Source organism: Phascolarctos cinereus, unplaced genomic scaffold (assembly GCF_003287225.1).
Source record: "Phascolarctos cinereus isolate Bilbo 61053 unplaced genomic scaffold, phaCin_HiC Scaffold_3;HRSCAF=262, whole genome shotgun sequence".
In the NCBI taxonomy this organism is placed as follows: Eukaryota; Metazoa; Chordata; class Mammalia; order Diprotodontia; family Phascolarctidae; genus Phascolarctos; species Phascolarctos cinereus.
In genome coordinates this window covers 79872695-79888854 of record NW_027555736.1, presented here as the reverse complement: position 1 = coordinate 79888854, position 16160 = coordinate 79872695, and the positions used below count along the sequence as shown (strand labels likewise).

General features: G+C 39.3%; 1 protein-coding gene across 1 annotated transcript in view; it reads left to right on the top strand.

Moving 5' to 3' along the window:
- Positions 1-474: 474 nt before the first annotated feature.
- The window catches only part of KIF11 (kinesin family member 11), a 60887-nt gene continuing 45201 nt past the window's right edge, over positions 475-16160 (top strand). Inside the window, exons 1-5 of the mRNA XM_020964149.2 lie at positions 475-631; positions 822-918; positions 14746-14878; positions 15174-15271; positions 15358-15436. Of these exons, the coding sequence (XP_020819808.1) occupies positions 842-918; positions 14746-14878; positions 15174-15271; positions 15358-15436 (387 nt within the window). The 5' untranslated portion in view covers positions 475-631; positions 822-841. The remainder of the gene's footprint in view (positions 632-821; positions 919-14745; positions 14879-15173; positions 15272-15357; positions 15437-16160) is intronic.

The following is a 16160-nucleotide window of genomic DNA, read 5'->3' as shown; positions in this document are numbered from 1 at the left end:
CGAAAGCACTCTGATTAGGAATGTGGTTTCCAGAAACCAAGCGCTGCCCCGCAGCTTCAAGAGAAGCCACCTCAGCATTTGCTTCGAGGCTGCCCACACCACAATTCCAAAACGCAGCCCCAGGACCCGGAAGACGAGACAAAGAAAGAGGAAATCCGGGGGCGCGCAGTGCAGGCCGGTATCTGTAGGTAGAGGGAGAAAGCTCCAGTATTGCTCAACTTCCCGCTAGTTGCCGCACTGATCTCTGGGGCTTGTAGTAAAAAGAGAAAAATGTTTGGCGCCTGGGCGGGAGGTCTGGCTCCTTTGGATTTCTCTTCGCTTCCAGGAGTCTCTCACAGTAAGCGTCGCAAAGCACAACGATGCAGTTGGCTTACATTGCCTTAAAAAAAAAATTCCTCTCCCACTACCGTTTGTCTTCACGGCTACCGTCTGTAACCTGTGTCGGTCCCTTTAATTTAAATCAGTTTCCCATGGCGCATTGAGCGCGGGGCCATCGTGATTGGTCCGGAGAAATCCCACATCCAAGATTCAAATCGTGGCGCGTGAACGTTTATTTTGCTCCGGGGAGGAGGAAGCTGGTCAGGAGCGGCGTTAACGAGCGGCTGTGCCGAGCCCGAGGACCCTGAGCGAGGTGAGAGCCCCGCTGGGGTCTTGGGTGGGTGGCGGTGTCCTCGGCCTCGCCGGTCGCGGGATGGTTGTGGTGGGTGTTGGGCGCTGCCGGCCTCTCCCCTCCCCGGACTGGCCCGGGCCGAGCGGAAGAGCCGGACACGCCTCGAGGTTCGTCCGTGACCTGCCCTTGCCTTTTCTCGGCCTGGTTTTAGGTTTCTCAGCGAGGCACGTCATGGCTTTCCAGCCGAGTTCCGTTGGCAAGAAGAAGGATGAGAAAGGAAAGAACATCCAGGTGGTGGTGAGATGCAGGTAGGACGCACGAGATTCCACCCCCCCCCCCCCGCCGCGGGTTCGTGTCCGTAGGTGGGGCTGGAGGGGAAGGTGACTGGAGGGCCCCCCTTCTGTGCTGGAGCCTGTCAGGGTCGGGGGGGACAGACGAGTGTTGACATGTGCGTTTGATCTCATGCATCTTGTTATTGGACCCCGGAAAACCCCCGTGGTGTTCAACCGTCTACACTTGCTCGGGTGCCTCTGCTGCGTCTGTCATCCGAAACTGATCTGGCTTTCAAGTGAGCAGCGGTGGACGCGCAAAACTAATAGTGTTTGTTGTGGTAATCGGATTGCCTTCCTGCCTGTCACTCTTGTTACATATGGGGCTTTGGCTGAGGGGGCAAAATCCCCTTCCCAATCCAGATCTGCGCTGCTGGATTTATCCGTGAATCTGGTCATAATGTGCTATTGAAAAGTGGTGTTATTGGATGTTTTTTGTTAGTTTTGTTGTTGTTGTCTGTTTTAAAGAACAGTTTGTCTTGAGCTGAAGCTGGAGTTTTTGTCCCAACGCTTAGCCTGGGACATAGTAGTCACTTAATAAATGTTTATTGATTGATTGTCTAATCTTTGAATTTCTATTAGTATTTGTGTGTGTGTGTGTGTGTGTGTGTCTGTGTGTTTAATTATTATTTTAAGGGCAGCTAGGTAGTGAAGTGCATAAAGTGCCCTGCCTGGAGTCTGGTGCACTCATTTTCCTGAGCTCAAATCTGGCCTCAGACACTTACATAGCTGTGTGACTTGGGCAAGTTACTTAACCCTGTTTGCCTCAGTTCCTCATCTGAAAATGGGCTGGAGAAGGAAAGTGCAAACCACTCTTTGCCAAATGGAGTCAGGAAGAGCCAGACAAAACTGAACTATGACAAAAGACTTGTGTCCATAGGCAAGTCGCTTGAACCTCAATTTCCTCCTTATCATCAGTGTTCTCTTAATTGACTGAAAAACAACTAGTTTTACAGTTAAGGAAGCTGCAGCTCTGGCAGGTTACATGACCCCAGAGTCACACATGGGAGTGAACCTCAGGTGCCTGACTCCCAAGTCAGTGCTCCTTCTACTATGCCAGGATGACATAGTAGGACCAGTTTATTTTGTATGAAGGGAATGGAGAGGCGTTGATTGTACCTATTTTGATTTAAAATACGAGGTGAGTAGGTGGCCCATAGTAGCTAGAGTGCCAGAATGAAGAAGACTTGTCGTTCAAATCCAGCGTCAGACACTTAGTAGTTGTGTGATCCTGGACAAATCACTTACCTTCTGTTTGCCTTGGTTTCCTTTACTGTGAAATGGAAATAATAATAGCCCCTGCCTCCCAGTGTTGTCACTGAGGATCAGAGACAATTTTTGTAAAGCACCTGGAGCTGTATAAATGTTAGCTATTATTCCTTTTGAAGTATGTAATAAGTTGCACACATTACTCATGAAACTAATCACCCTTTTTCAGTTACCGTCTTGTTATACCACGTAAGACCAAAAGCCAAGGACAAAAGATAGTGATTGGAGAGAATGTTAGAGTCTCGTGAGTGTTTATAGATATAAGGGATAGAATCTCAAAAAAATAGATTGAAGATTGGATAGAGAAGGGATGCTACTAAGAGCTGTCTGTTTAAGAATAAAAGAAGGAATGATATCAGGAGGATATCTGATATCAGATACTGGAGTAGAGAAACAATAACACATGGTTTCAAGGTATAGTGATGTAGAAAAGCTGAAAAGAGGAAGCTCATAGTGCATGATTTCTGTTTTCTCAGTAAAGTATGATGCAAGATTCTCAGCTATAACAGTTGAGAAAGGGATGATGGGGGAGGCTTGAATAAAAAGTAGGTTTGGGAAATCCTCACTGATAGAGAATTGATTAGACAGAAGTAAAAGGACTGACTTATTATGGTGGTTTTGCACTATGGTTCATGCACATTGAACTGCTCTGTCCCCACAATGCACCCAGTACCTCCCACGTTTGTACCTTTGTTTAGGTTGTTTCCTAGGTTAGAAACTGTTTCCTTTTCTTTCTTTACTTGTTAAATTCCAACTCATCCTTTATTTAATATTTTTTCCCAATTATATGTAAAAACAATTTTAACTTTTCTTTTCAAAGTTTGAGTTCCAAATTCTCTCCTTCCCTCCCCCCATTGAAAAGGCAAGCAATTTGACATGTTATGCATGTGTAGTCATGCAAAGCACATTTCTATGTAACTCATTTTGTGAAAGAAAACACAGACCAAAAAAACCTGAGAGAAATAAAGAAAATAAAGAAAAAATATCTTTGATCCACATTCAGGCTCTACCAGTTCTTTCTCTGGAGATGGACAGCATCTTTCATCATAAGTACTACAGAATTGTCTTGGATCATTGTATTACTGAGTAATAGTAGATCATCATATGATATTGCTGTTACTGTGTCAGTGTTCTATTTCTGTTCATTTCGCTTTGCATTGATTCATGTAAGGCTTTCATATTTTTCTGAGAGTATCCTGCTCATCATTTCTTAAAGCGCAATAATATTCCATCGCAGTCATGTACAACAACTTGTTCAACCGTTCCCCAGTTGATGAACATTCCCTAAATCTTCAATTTTTTGCCATCACTAAAAGAGCTGCTATAAATATTTTTGTACATGTGGGGCTTTTTTTTGTTTTTTATCTCTTTGGGATACAGACCTAGTAGTGCTATTGCTTGGTCAAACAGTATGTATGCATGGTTTTATAGCCTTTTGGGCATAGTTCCAATTGCTCTCCATAATGGTTGAATCAGTATACAACTTTACCAATAGTAAATTAGTGTTTTAATTTTCCCACATCCCCTCCAACATTTGTCATTTTCCTTTTTTGTCATATTAGCTTATCTGACAGGTGTGAGTTAGTACCTCAGAGTTGCTTTAATTTGCATTTCTCTCATTAATAGTGATTTAGAGCATTTTTTTATATGACTATAGATAGCTTTGATTACTTTGTCTGAAAACTGCCTGTTCATATCCTTTGACCATTTATCGATTGAGGAATGGCTCTTATTTCTATAAATTTGATTCAGTTTTTATATGTTCAAGAAATGAAGTCTTTATCAGAGAAACTCACTATAAAAATATTTTTTTCACAGTAATAATTACCAACCATTTGTTTCCCTCCATTTCCCCCCTTTTTATCCTAGGCTATCTCTCCTTTTACCCTGTCCATTCTCAAAAATGTTTTCCTTCTGACATTTACCTCCCCAAAACTGCCCTCCCTCTTGTGAGCTCTCCCTCCCCTCCTCTTATCCTCTTCCCTTCCTACTTTCCTGTATGGTAAGATAGATTTCTACACCCAACTGAGTTTGTATATTATTCCCTCTTTGAGCTAATTATAATGAGAATAAGGTTCATGTGCTCCCCTTCCCAATTCCCCCATTTTCCCCTCTACTGTAAAATCTTTTTCAACCTTCTTTTATGTCAGATAATTTATCCCATTCTACCTTTCCACTTCACCTTCTCCCAGTGCATTCTTCTTTCTCATCCCTTCATTTTATTTTTTTAGATAATCATACCATCACATTCAACTAAGACCTCTGTTTTCTGTCTATGTATACTCCTTCTGATTGCCCTATTAGTGAGAAAATTTTTAGGAGTTATACATACCATTTTCCCGTGTAGGAATATACAGTTTAAACTTATCGAATCTCTTATGATTTCTCTTTGCTGTTTACTTTTTTATGCTTCTTTTGCATCTTGTATTTGAAATTCAAATTTTCTATTCAGCTCTTGTCTTTTCATCAGGAATGTCCATTTTCCCCTTGAAGAGTTATACTCAGTTTTGCTGGGTAGGTGATTCTTGGTTGTAATCCTAGCGCTTTTGGCCTCTGGAATATCATATTTCAAGCCCTCTGATCCTTTAATGTAGAAGCTGCTAAATCTTGTGTTATCCTGACTGTGATATTTAAATTGTTTATTTTTAGCTGATTGCAGTATTTTCTCCTTGATCTAGGAAGTCTGGAATTTGTCATAATATTCCTGGAAGTTTTCATTTTGCATTGAGATCTCTTTCAGGAGGTGATCAGTGGATTCTTTCAATTTCACTTTTACCCTCTGATTCTAGAATATCAGGACAGTTTTCCTTGATAATTTCTTTAAAGATGATGTCCAGGCTCTGTTTTTGATCATGACTTTTTGGTAGTCCGGTAGTTCTTAAATTATCTTTTCTGAGTCTATTGTCCAGGTCAGTTGTTTTTTTTTTCTAATAAGATATTTCATGTTTTCTTCACTTTTTTCATTCTTTTGATTTTAATTTGGTTGTTTCTTGATTTCTTATAAAGTCATTAGCTTCCACTTGCCCAATTCTTGCTTTTAAGGAATTATTTTCTTCAGGGAGCTTTTGTGCCTCCTTTTCCATTTGGCCAGTTCTGCTTTTCAAGGCATTCTTCTCTTCACCAGATTTTTGTGTTTGTGACTTTGCATAGTCCTCCCTCACTTAAATTGAATTCACTTCCAAGTCATGGCATCACCTTCCTTATGTCATGGTCTTCTTTGAGAATGAAGAACAAACAAGCTATGAGTAGTAGTAGCTGCCCCACCTCGGACCCAACTGTCCAGTGCCATTTGAGCAGTGTAGCTCTTTCCTTCCTTCCCTACCCCCCTCCTTTCTCTCCATCCTTTCCCACTGTCCACATAGGGAATCCTATCCTTACTTGTGGGTGCTCTGCCCAAAGGAATATAAATTTTGATTGCTGAAACCTAGCAAGATATCTGGGGGCTTATGGGCTAGATTTCTTTCTTAAGAACCATGCCTTAAGCCCAAATCTCTCTAGTTGTCATTGAATGGCCAATAATAGGTCCCAGCACAAGCCTCACTTGCTCGTTGTTTGGGCCCTGATGGCTCAGAATGAGCGTAAATAACAGTTGTTTCTCTTTTGGCCAGAAACCCTGAGAGTCTTCCCCTCCCAGACTGATTTTTTTTTCTGGACTAGGTAAAAAGTACCTGATGCTTGGGACAGTGTCAACTCCTAGGTAACCCCTAGGTGAAAGAGGCCATTTTTGCCTCATTTTTTTTTAGTTAATTTATTTTGATTTATCAACAATCATTTCCATATGCTTTTGAGTTAAAAATTTTTCTCCCCCTCCCTCCCCATGACAGCACACAATCTGATATAGGCTATGCATATACATTCCTATTAAACATATTTTCACATTAGTGATGTTGTAAGTAAGAATTAGAACCAATAGGAGGAACCACCAGAAAGAGGAAACAAAACTCAACAGAAAAAAAAAATAGCAAATAATATGCTTCGATCTGCATTCAAATTTGCCTCATTTCTTACCTATCCTTAATTACTGGATGGGTGTTGCCTCAGTCAAACTGAGACTTGGGAAAGACCTTATCTTAAAAAGACCACCATCTCCCACCGCATCTGGGGCCATCTCCAGTGTCTTGATCTATATCTTGCCACTGGACCCAAATGGCTGTGAAGGAGAGAGTGAGGCTGGTGACTTTGCACAACCCTCCCTCACTTGAATCCAATTCATTTGCATGGCATGGAATCACCTTCCTGATGGCATGGTCCTCTTTGAGAACGAAGGACAAAACCAACAAGGATTTTTGTGCCTCTTTTACCATTTGAACTATTTTGTTTTTTAGGTGGTAATTTCTTCATTTTTTTGTGCCTCCTTTATCAAACTGTTGACTCTTTTTTTCATGATTTTCTTGCATTACTCTCATTTCTCTTTCCAGTTTTTCCTCTACCTCTCTTACTTGATTTTAAATCCTTTTTAACCTCTTCACCATTGCAACTTTTTATGGTCATTTTTTTTTCTGTTTGCTCATATTACAGCCTATTTCTTGACTTTTAACTCTATGCTAAGGTGGGACGCAGCTTCCCAAGTGGAGGGGTCACTGTCCCAGGCATCGGGTTTTTTGTGCATCTGTTTTCAGAGGTAATTCTGGGGATCTGTAAGTTTTTGGCTCCTCCAAGGTGCTATGATCTAGGGAGAGGTGTGTTTACTACTCTTCTGTACTATGCACTGGTTTATGAGTGACCACAAGCACTCTTCAGTGCTGGTGTTGTGACCAGGATCCCTGCTCTGTTGAGGCACCAAGCTTTACTTGGCTAGCGCTAGTGTTCCTCCTCCCGCGGGGACTGAGACCCAGGATTGGGACCCAGATCCAGGCGTAAGCAGTGCAACAGAGTCCTGCCCCTGGTGCCAACGAGGGGACCCCTGTAAATCTTCTGACCCTTATCATCCGTGGGTTGAAAGGTCTACTGATTCAGTTGCCCTGAGGCCTGCTTCTTGTTTGCTGGGGCCCGACTGTGCTCCTCTCTCACGGTGGTACAACAGACCTTTCCTGGCAACCTTGTAAGTTGTCATGTGCTGGAAAATTGTTTCACTTTGTCTTTTTGTGAGTTCTGCTGTTATGGAATTTGTTTGGAGTCTTTTTTTTAAGTCATTATTTAAAAGTGTTTGGAGAGGTTTAAGGTGAGAGCTCAGGAGAGTCCCTGCCTTTACTCAGCCATCTTGGCTGTCTCGATCCAACTCTTCCTTTTAAAAACATGGTATACTACCTCTTAATTAAAGCCTTCCCTTAACCTCCAGTGTCCTTGACCAGAGTCAGTGGATTCAAGAGTACATCTGGGGAATAAGGTGCAAGAAGACTGGAAAGGTAGGACGGAGATAGATTATGGTTGAACTTGTGCTTTAGGAAAATCATTTAGTGGCTGATGCCAAGGCTTATCAATTTCACCTTTGTAAAATCTCTCCTATACACATAACTACAAATTTATTGTCTATAATGGTTAGAACAGTTCAAAGCTCTATTAGTGTATCTGTCTTCCCTCAGTGCTGATTGTCTTTATCACTTTTGTGAACCATCTCTTATCTTCACCAATTTAGGTGTAAAATGAAATCTGAAAAGTAATTTTCTCTTATTAATGCTTTGGGGAATTTTTTCAACGATTGACAGTTTGCATTATTCTTTTGAAAATACTTTGCTCATCTCGTTTGACTACTCACCTTTTAAGGCTTGGCTTTTAGTCTTCTATTTTTGCCTATTTCCTTTCCACTACCTTGACTTTTTAGCTTTTATTGGAGATATTCCATGCAAAGATGTTCTTGTCAATCTAGTTTCTCTAGTCATCTTGGCTGGCTTTGTATAAATACCTTTTAATTTTATGTAATCAGAATTGTCTTTTATGGCCTCTTCTAACAACCCCTCACCCCTACCCTCAACATGGACCTGAAAGATTTCTCTTTCCATTTTCCTCTAGTTTTTTAATGATGCAATCTTTTACATTCGAGTTCTTATCCATTTGATGATTATTCTGGTAAACCTAAATTCTGTCAAATTGCTCTTTAGCTTTTCCACCAAGAGTTGAATAGGAATTTTTCCCCAAGTAGTTTTGTTTTGTAAATTTTATCAAACACTGAATTAATATGTTGCTTATCCAATCTATTCCTACCATCTACTTTTCTATTGTTTGACTTGTACCGAGTTTTTATAATTGCTACTATGATATTTTAGTTTGATATCTGATATTGCTGTACCCCCTTCATTTTAGGTTTTTTCCAGATCATTCCTCATTTTTTGTTCCACTAAACACATTTTATTATGTTATTTAGTTCTATAAAGCACCCCATTAATAGTTTAGTTGAAATAGCGCTGTCTCCAAATTCGTTTAGCTATCATTCAGCTAACGCTAAAAGTATAGCTGTATAAAAATTTAACTATCATTGTTGGCCTAGCCCAACTATGAACAGTCTTTGTTTATTTCCATAAGTAACGTTTTGTAGTAGTATTTATGTAATGCCCTAGTGTCTTGGGATGGTTAACTTCAAGACTTTTTAATGTGTTTCATAGCTATTGTGGGAGGAATTTCTTCCATTTCCTTCCTTTCTTTGTTATTGCTGTATAAAAATGTTGATCTGTGGATTTATTTTAAATCATGCTACTTTATTGAAACTTAATCACCTTGAATAGTTTCTTTGATTCAGTGGGTTTGTAATTTAATTTTAAAGTTTCCCCGCTATCTTCTTATTTACCAATGAATTTATAAATATTGTATAGCTGTCAGAGTAGTTTTCTACCACTTTTCCCTATCACCAGGAGAAGAAAATAGTTCTTGTATAACTATTTATTTATCAACATTTTTTCTTTAAAACTTTCTTTTTTCTACTACCGCAAACACTTTAAGATTGAGCAGTGGACATCTGGTATTTTGAAGTCATTAAATTCCTGATTTCTGCCATAGCTGTAGAAAATTTCCCATAGAGAATGTATCTATTTATGAATTGAACAACAAACAAAAAAAACCCCATACAAAACAAAATTGGGGGTGGGGTGGGGTGGGAGAATCTTGGTTAGAATTAGCCCATCAAATAGGTTAATAAGTTGCAATTTTATAATAAAGTCTTAAACTCTATAAAGACTCCTAATTGGCCCAGAGACCCAGGGTGTAGACTCCTAAGGAAACCAAAGATTGAAAGAAAGGCCTGATGTAGGCTAGAACATTCATAGCAATACTTGTAATGGTAGCAAAGAACTAGAAACAAAGTGGGTGCCTGTCTTGTAAAATGGCTGAATAAACTGTGATACACGAGTATAATTGAATATTTTTGTGGTGTAAGAAAAGCATGGTAAGAGCTGTATGAAGTGAAGACAAGATAAATGAAACTATGACTAAAAGGACACAACCAAGCAACCAATAATGGTTCTGGAGAACAAATAAAGATTCCTTCTTCCCTTCCACTTCTGGTAGAGGTAAAATACGATTGGAATATAATTTGTGTATACATCATCAAAAAACATTACTAAGTGATTTTCCTTAATTCTTTTCTTTGGTACAAAGGAGGATTCAGTTTTGGTGGTTGTAGGAAAAAAAGGTGTGTGCACTAGAAATGACTGGTACAAAAACAAAAGCATCAGTTTTTAAAGACTGCTAAATAGAAAAGTAGTGCTTATAACATGGTATAATGATTAGAGTCAGGGAAGGTAGGAGCCAAGTAATATCCACACATTTTACTCTCTTCCCTTTGCTTCATTTCTTGTTGGGAATTTTTATTTTTTGCTTCACTGGTTTAAATATGACTTTGTGTTTTGTTAGTACTTTGAAAACATATTTGTTCATTTTGTGTACAATGTACATATGCGTATATATTGGCAAACTAGGCAAACAGTTCTTGTTGGATTAGTTTCCCTGAGTGGCTATCTTAGGCCCTTTGACCAGTTCTCTGTCCTCCCCCACCCTCCAGAAAGATCACAACCTATCTATGCGTGCCCTGTCTAGACAGTTCTTGTCCGTGTCCTTCCCCAAATCTACTTGAGGACTACCTACCTCAGCCCTCCTTGAGTTCTCTTGACATTAGTAGGGTACTGATGAGGTGCAAAAGGCAGACCTTGATGTAGCCTTAAAGGTATGTGCTGTCTATCTTTATTTTTTCTAGTCATATATTTCTATGATGTATTTTAGGATATTCATCATCATTCTTCATGTGTTGCCACCATTTCACACCCAACTTGTACCTCCTCATCCAATCAACCAACTAGAATTTATTAAGTGCCTACTGTGTGCCAGGGTCTATACTAGGTCTTAGGGATACAAAAACAAGGAAGGAAGTAATCATGGTTCTGTCAGGGGAGATGAAATGCAAATACATACATACATACATATACACATACATACATACGTACACACCCATATATATGTAGAATAAATACAAAATAAACACAAGTCAATCAGTAAGCATTTATTATGTGCCAGGAACATGCTAAGCCTTAGGGATAAAAAGAATAGCAAAAGCCTCCTTGAAGAGTTCACTCTAAAGGGGGAGATGCCATGAGAAAAGGACTATGTACAAACAAATTATAGAGGGGATAAATTGGAGATAGTAGAGGGAAGGCACTAACATAAGAGGAATCAGGAAAGGCTTCTTGTAGAAGATGGGATTTTAGTTGAGACTTGACGAGATGTCAGGAGGTAGAAATATGGTTCCAGGAATGTGGAACAGTCAGTCAAAATGCCTGGAGTTACAAGATGGAATTGTTTTTGTGGGAGCAAGGAGGCTCCTGTGTCACTAGATCAAAGATTACGTGGAAAGGAGTAAAATCTGGAAAGGTAAGAGGGTTATAGTTTGTTAAGGGCTCTGAATGCCAAAAAAAATTTTTAAAGGATTTTATATTTGATTCTGTAGGTAATAGGGAACCACTAGAGTTTACTGAATAGGGTGATGAAAATAATTTTGACGGTTGAATAGAGGATGTACTGAAGTGGGGAGATTTGAGGCAAAGAAACCATCAGGTTAATACTGTAGTCCAATAGTGAGGTGATAAGGGGTGGTGGGAGGGTTAGAGGAGAGAAGAGATATCATGGAGGTAACATCATCAGGACCTGGCCACTGATTGGATATAGATATGTTGAGGGGTGAGAGAGTATAGAGTCCAGGATGACACCTAGTTCAGTAAACTTGGGTGACTGAGAGGATTGTCATTGTCAGTAATTGGAAAGTTTGGAAGGACAAAAGGTTTGGGAGTAAAGATAATGAGTTCAGTTTGGGGTATATTGAGTTTATAATTTCTAAAGGACATCTAGTTTGAAATGTCTAATAGACAGTTGGAGATGTGAGTCTAGAGGTTCAGCAGAGGTTAGGGCTGTGAATAAGTCGATCTGAGAGACATCAGCGTAGAGATGATAAGGAAATCATGATGATGTCATGAAATAAATAGAAGAGGAGAAAAGAGGACCCGGAATAGAGCCCCTGAGGGATACCTGCCTTTACTGAGTGTGACCTGGAATAAAATCTAACGAAGAAGACTGAGAAGGAGCAGGGAGGCAGGTGGTAGGAGAATCAAGATAAACTAGTATCATGGAAACCTAGAGAAAAGAGGGTGATTAGTGAGTAGTAGTGTCAGATATTACAGAAAGGCCAAGAAGGATGAGGTTTGAGAAAAGGGCTTTGGGCAAATTAAAACAAGCCTGAGGTACCAACTCATGCCCGTCATGTTGGCTAAGATAACAAAAATGGAATATGACATATTGAAGGGAATGTGTGAAAATATATATACTGATGCACTGTTGGATAAATTGTTCTGGTTCTGCTCACTTTAGTTCATATTAATTCACAGAAGTATCCTCAAGTTTTTCTGAAACCATCCTGCTCATCCTCTTACTGCACAATGGTATTTCATCACATTCATATACCATAAGTTGTTCAGCCATTCCCCAACTGATGCTCATCCCTCTCAGTTTCCAATTCTTTGCTGGAACTGGGAACTAGTAGAACCATTCTGGAAAGTAATTTGAAACTACACCCCAAAAAGTTACTAAACTTGACCTAGTAATACCATTACTAGGTCTGTACTCCTAAAGAGATCAGATAAGAAGCAGCTCTTTTTGTGGTAGCAAAGAATTGGAAACTGAGAGGGATGAGCATCAGTTGGGGAATGGCTGAACAACTTATGGTATATGAATGTGATGAAATACCATTGTGCAGTAAGAGGATGAGCAGGATGGTTTCAGAAAAACTTGAGGATACTTCTGTGAATTAATATGAACTAAAGTGAGCAGAACCAGAGCAATTTATCCAATAACAGCAATATTGTGAAAATAATCAACTCTAAAATACTTAGTAACTCTGACCCAAACACAGTGTTCCAAAGGATTCACGATGAAACATGCTTTCCACCTCCAGATAGAAAGTGGAAGGACTCAGTGCAAACTGAAGCATATTTTCTTACCTCCCTTCCTTCTTTCCCTTCTTTCTTTGACAAGGCTAATGTGAGAATTTGTTTTGCATGATTATGAATATTTGTAGTGGGTTTTATTTTTCTTGCCTTTGCAGTGGATGAGGGCATGGAAATAATTTGGAATTGAAAATAAAATAGTTTAATTTTTTAAAATAGGCATTAGATTTGGTAGTTATGATATCATTATTAACTTTAGAAAGAGCAGTTTCATAAAATTGGAAGTTAAACTATAAAGTTAGAAGAGTGAGAGGAAAGGAAGTGGAGGTGCCTATTGTAGATGGCCTTCTCAAGGAGTTTAGCAATCTCTATTACAAGGGATGGCTCATGGAAAGGACATATTTAGAAATGAAAGTGATTTAAAAACAAAAGATCAAAATAGAATATCTGAAGTGGTAAAGTTTAGCAATCCAAGGCTGGTGAGAAAGAAAGGAAAGCTAAGAATAATAAAGCAGAGGTGTTTTGTTTGGGGGTTTTAAAAATAGCAATACTTTGGAAAAGAGAAACTCAAAGAAAGCACAGAACCATTGCTTGGAGGCTAGATGGAATAATGATAATGAATGATTGGGGGGCAGGGGGGTCAGAGTTATCTTATTTTGTTTTTTCTCCTCTGACAAGGAGAATGATCTTTGAACTGGAAAGTACAGAACTAATATAGCTAATAGGGAATTGATAACCAAGGCAATGAAGGAGATTTTAAGTGAGCACCTTATTGCCTTTTTAGGTGAATTTAGATAGGGTGTCCCAAAAGTCTTAATGCTGTCTTAAGCTACCAGACTTTAAAAGCATTTTTAAAGTACTTACTATGTTCTGGGGCATAAAGAAAAGACAAAACAGTTTTGGGTACTTAGGTTTTAAACGTGAAGAAAACATGTATCTTATAGATGTAGGTGAGATACATGTAAAGTAAATAGAAGGTAACCTTAGAGGAGAAGGCTGTAGTAATTGGGGGCGCCTAGAGAGGCCTGTAAGTGGTATTTAAATTGAGACTTGAAAGAAGCCTGAGATTCTAAGAAGTGGAGGAAGAATGAAAGAATATTCCAGGCATGGGGGACAGCCAATGCAAAGACACTGGAATGAATGGAGTAGAGTAATGTATAAGAAGACTGGAGAAATAGATAGGGGTCAGATTGTAAAGGCATTAAACACCAAGCAATTGATACTTGATAATAGGAAACCACGAGAGTTTGGGCAGGGAGAATGATGTGATCAGACCTGTGTTAGAAAATCAACTTGATAATTGTATGGATTATCTTCAGTTCTGGGCGTCAAATTTTCAGAAAGAAAATGATCATTGAGAGAGTGTTCAGAGGAGGGTAGCCAAAATGGCGAAGGCCTTCCTACCAAATGAGAACCAGTTAGCTGAACATGACAAGAAATGATAAAGGCTAATGTAGGTTTGACATAAGGAAAAAATGGTCTAACATTTGGAGCTGCCCAAAAGTGTTTCAAGAGGGAAGGATTGGCTTCCCCTTGTGGCAAATTTTTAAGCAAAGATTAGATGTCTGCTTAGCTGGTTTGTTGTGAAATGTCCCAACTCTGAAATATTATGTGATTCTCAATAAGCACACCAATGCTTGGGTCTTTCAAACCCAAACCAGGTCAAACATGGAATTTAGGAGATCAGTGAAACTGGGGCTTTAAAAGGTGAAGGTTGCAGGGCAGCTAGGTGGTACAGTGGATAGAGCACCGGCCCTGGATTCAGGAGGACCTGAGTTCAAATCCGCCCTCAGACATGTAACACTTACTAGCTGTGTGACCCTGGGCAAGTCACTTAACCCCATTGCCTAGTCAAAAATTAAAAAAAAAAGTGAAGGTTATTAAGAATGTGATGAGATAATAATCATATCTGCTGCCAGTGGGTATTTTGAAAGGTGAAGAGATTTGTCTGCAGATAGTAAAAGGTGGTTTTCGACAAACTTCCTGAAGCATTTGTGAGATTGGGGATGGGTGGGGGGAGGGAGCTTTGATGAGCTTGTCTTACTCCCCATCTGACCTTGAACCACAAGATAATAATTGAAATAATTTACACGTTGACATTTACTTACAAAGAAGTAATGGGTTTATCTGACACCTATGACTTATCAACTTCTGAATTAATTTTGTTGTTCCTCTTTAGGCCATTTAATTTGTCAGAGCGAAAAGCAAATGCCCATTCTGTGGTGGATTGTGATTCTTTTAGAAAAGAAATCAGCGTACGTACTGGAGGAATGACTGACAAGTCTACAAGAAAAACCTATACTTTTGATATGGTATTTATTTTTATATAATGCTTTTTCTTAGATATAGTAATCAAAATTTTCACTAGTGCACAAGTCTCACTCTTGGTAATATAGTCAATTGATTAGCTCATTAAACTTTTGGGGAATTAATTGATCCCTTATTATCTAGAAGAATTTATGTAACTCCCCAAATTCCAAGCTATAGGAGTGATTTGCCACTGGAATAATTAAATTGATATTGTGTTGTTATTATTTGAGGTTGCTACTAATAATATGAAGTACAGTTAAGTAGGTTTTTGTCTCTTCTGGATATTTTTGTTCCTAGGTTTTTGGAGCATCCACAAAACAAATTGATGTTTACCGAAGTGTTGTGTGTCCAATTTTAGATGAAGTTATCATGGGATACAATTGCACTGTTTTTGCGTAAGTAGAGTATTTATTTGGATCTCACAAAATAATTAAAATGCGTATTTAAATAATTTAAGTATACTTAATGTTTATATTGACAGATATGGCCAAACTGGCACTGGAAAGACTTTTACAATGGAAGGCGAAAGGTCACCCAATGAAGAATATACCTGGGAAGAGGTACTGATTATTTGTATATCAGCAGTTTAGAAATGTTTACCTCTGATGTTCATCTGAGCTGTGACTAAGCTACTAAGGGCTTTAATACAGAGATAAGCTCTTGTCATAGGTGCTTTAATATTAACTCCTATAATAGTGAACTGGATTCCTGAACATTCCACAAAAAAAACCATAGAAGTTATATGTGCTCGTAGTTTCCAGCTTGTTAGAGACTTTCCCAGTGTCTTTGACAGGGGCATCCATGACTGCAGTAGCCACTCTTTTCTGGTAGTGCTTGGGGAGCATGTCCTTTGTTTCTGAGTTTCTGCTTTTAGTTGCCTTTCCCCCCTGCCTGCCACTCTCTTTCAGCAACTACTGTGTCATCTCTTAATTCCTAAAGTTACCTATCCCTGTTTTCATCCCTGGTTGTGGAAATTTGCACCTGTGCTCTTTGTTTCTCAACCCAGCACCTGCACTGTCTAGACCCCAGTCCTCTGGATGGATGGAGTGGCTTTTGGGAGTAAGGAATAGAAGCCTGAATCCTGTCCTTGGACTGAGCTTTTTATTCTTCTTAGTACCTCTCCCAATTTTAGGATCAGGATCTGGATTTCCCATTTGTTCCTCCCACTAGATCCTGGGTCCCAGTGACATAGGCTGTACTGAAACCCAGATCTTCCTGACTCCAAAGCCAATCTACACCATTCATTGGAGCATTCTATATCTATTTTAAATGTTTTTATGAGTT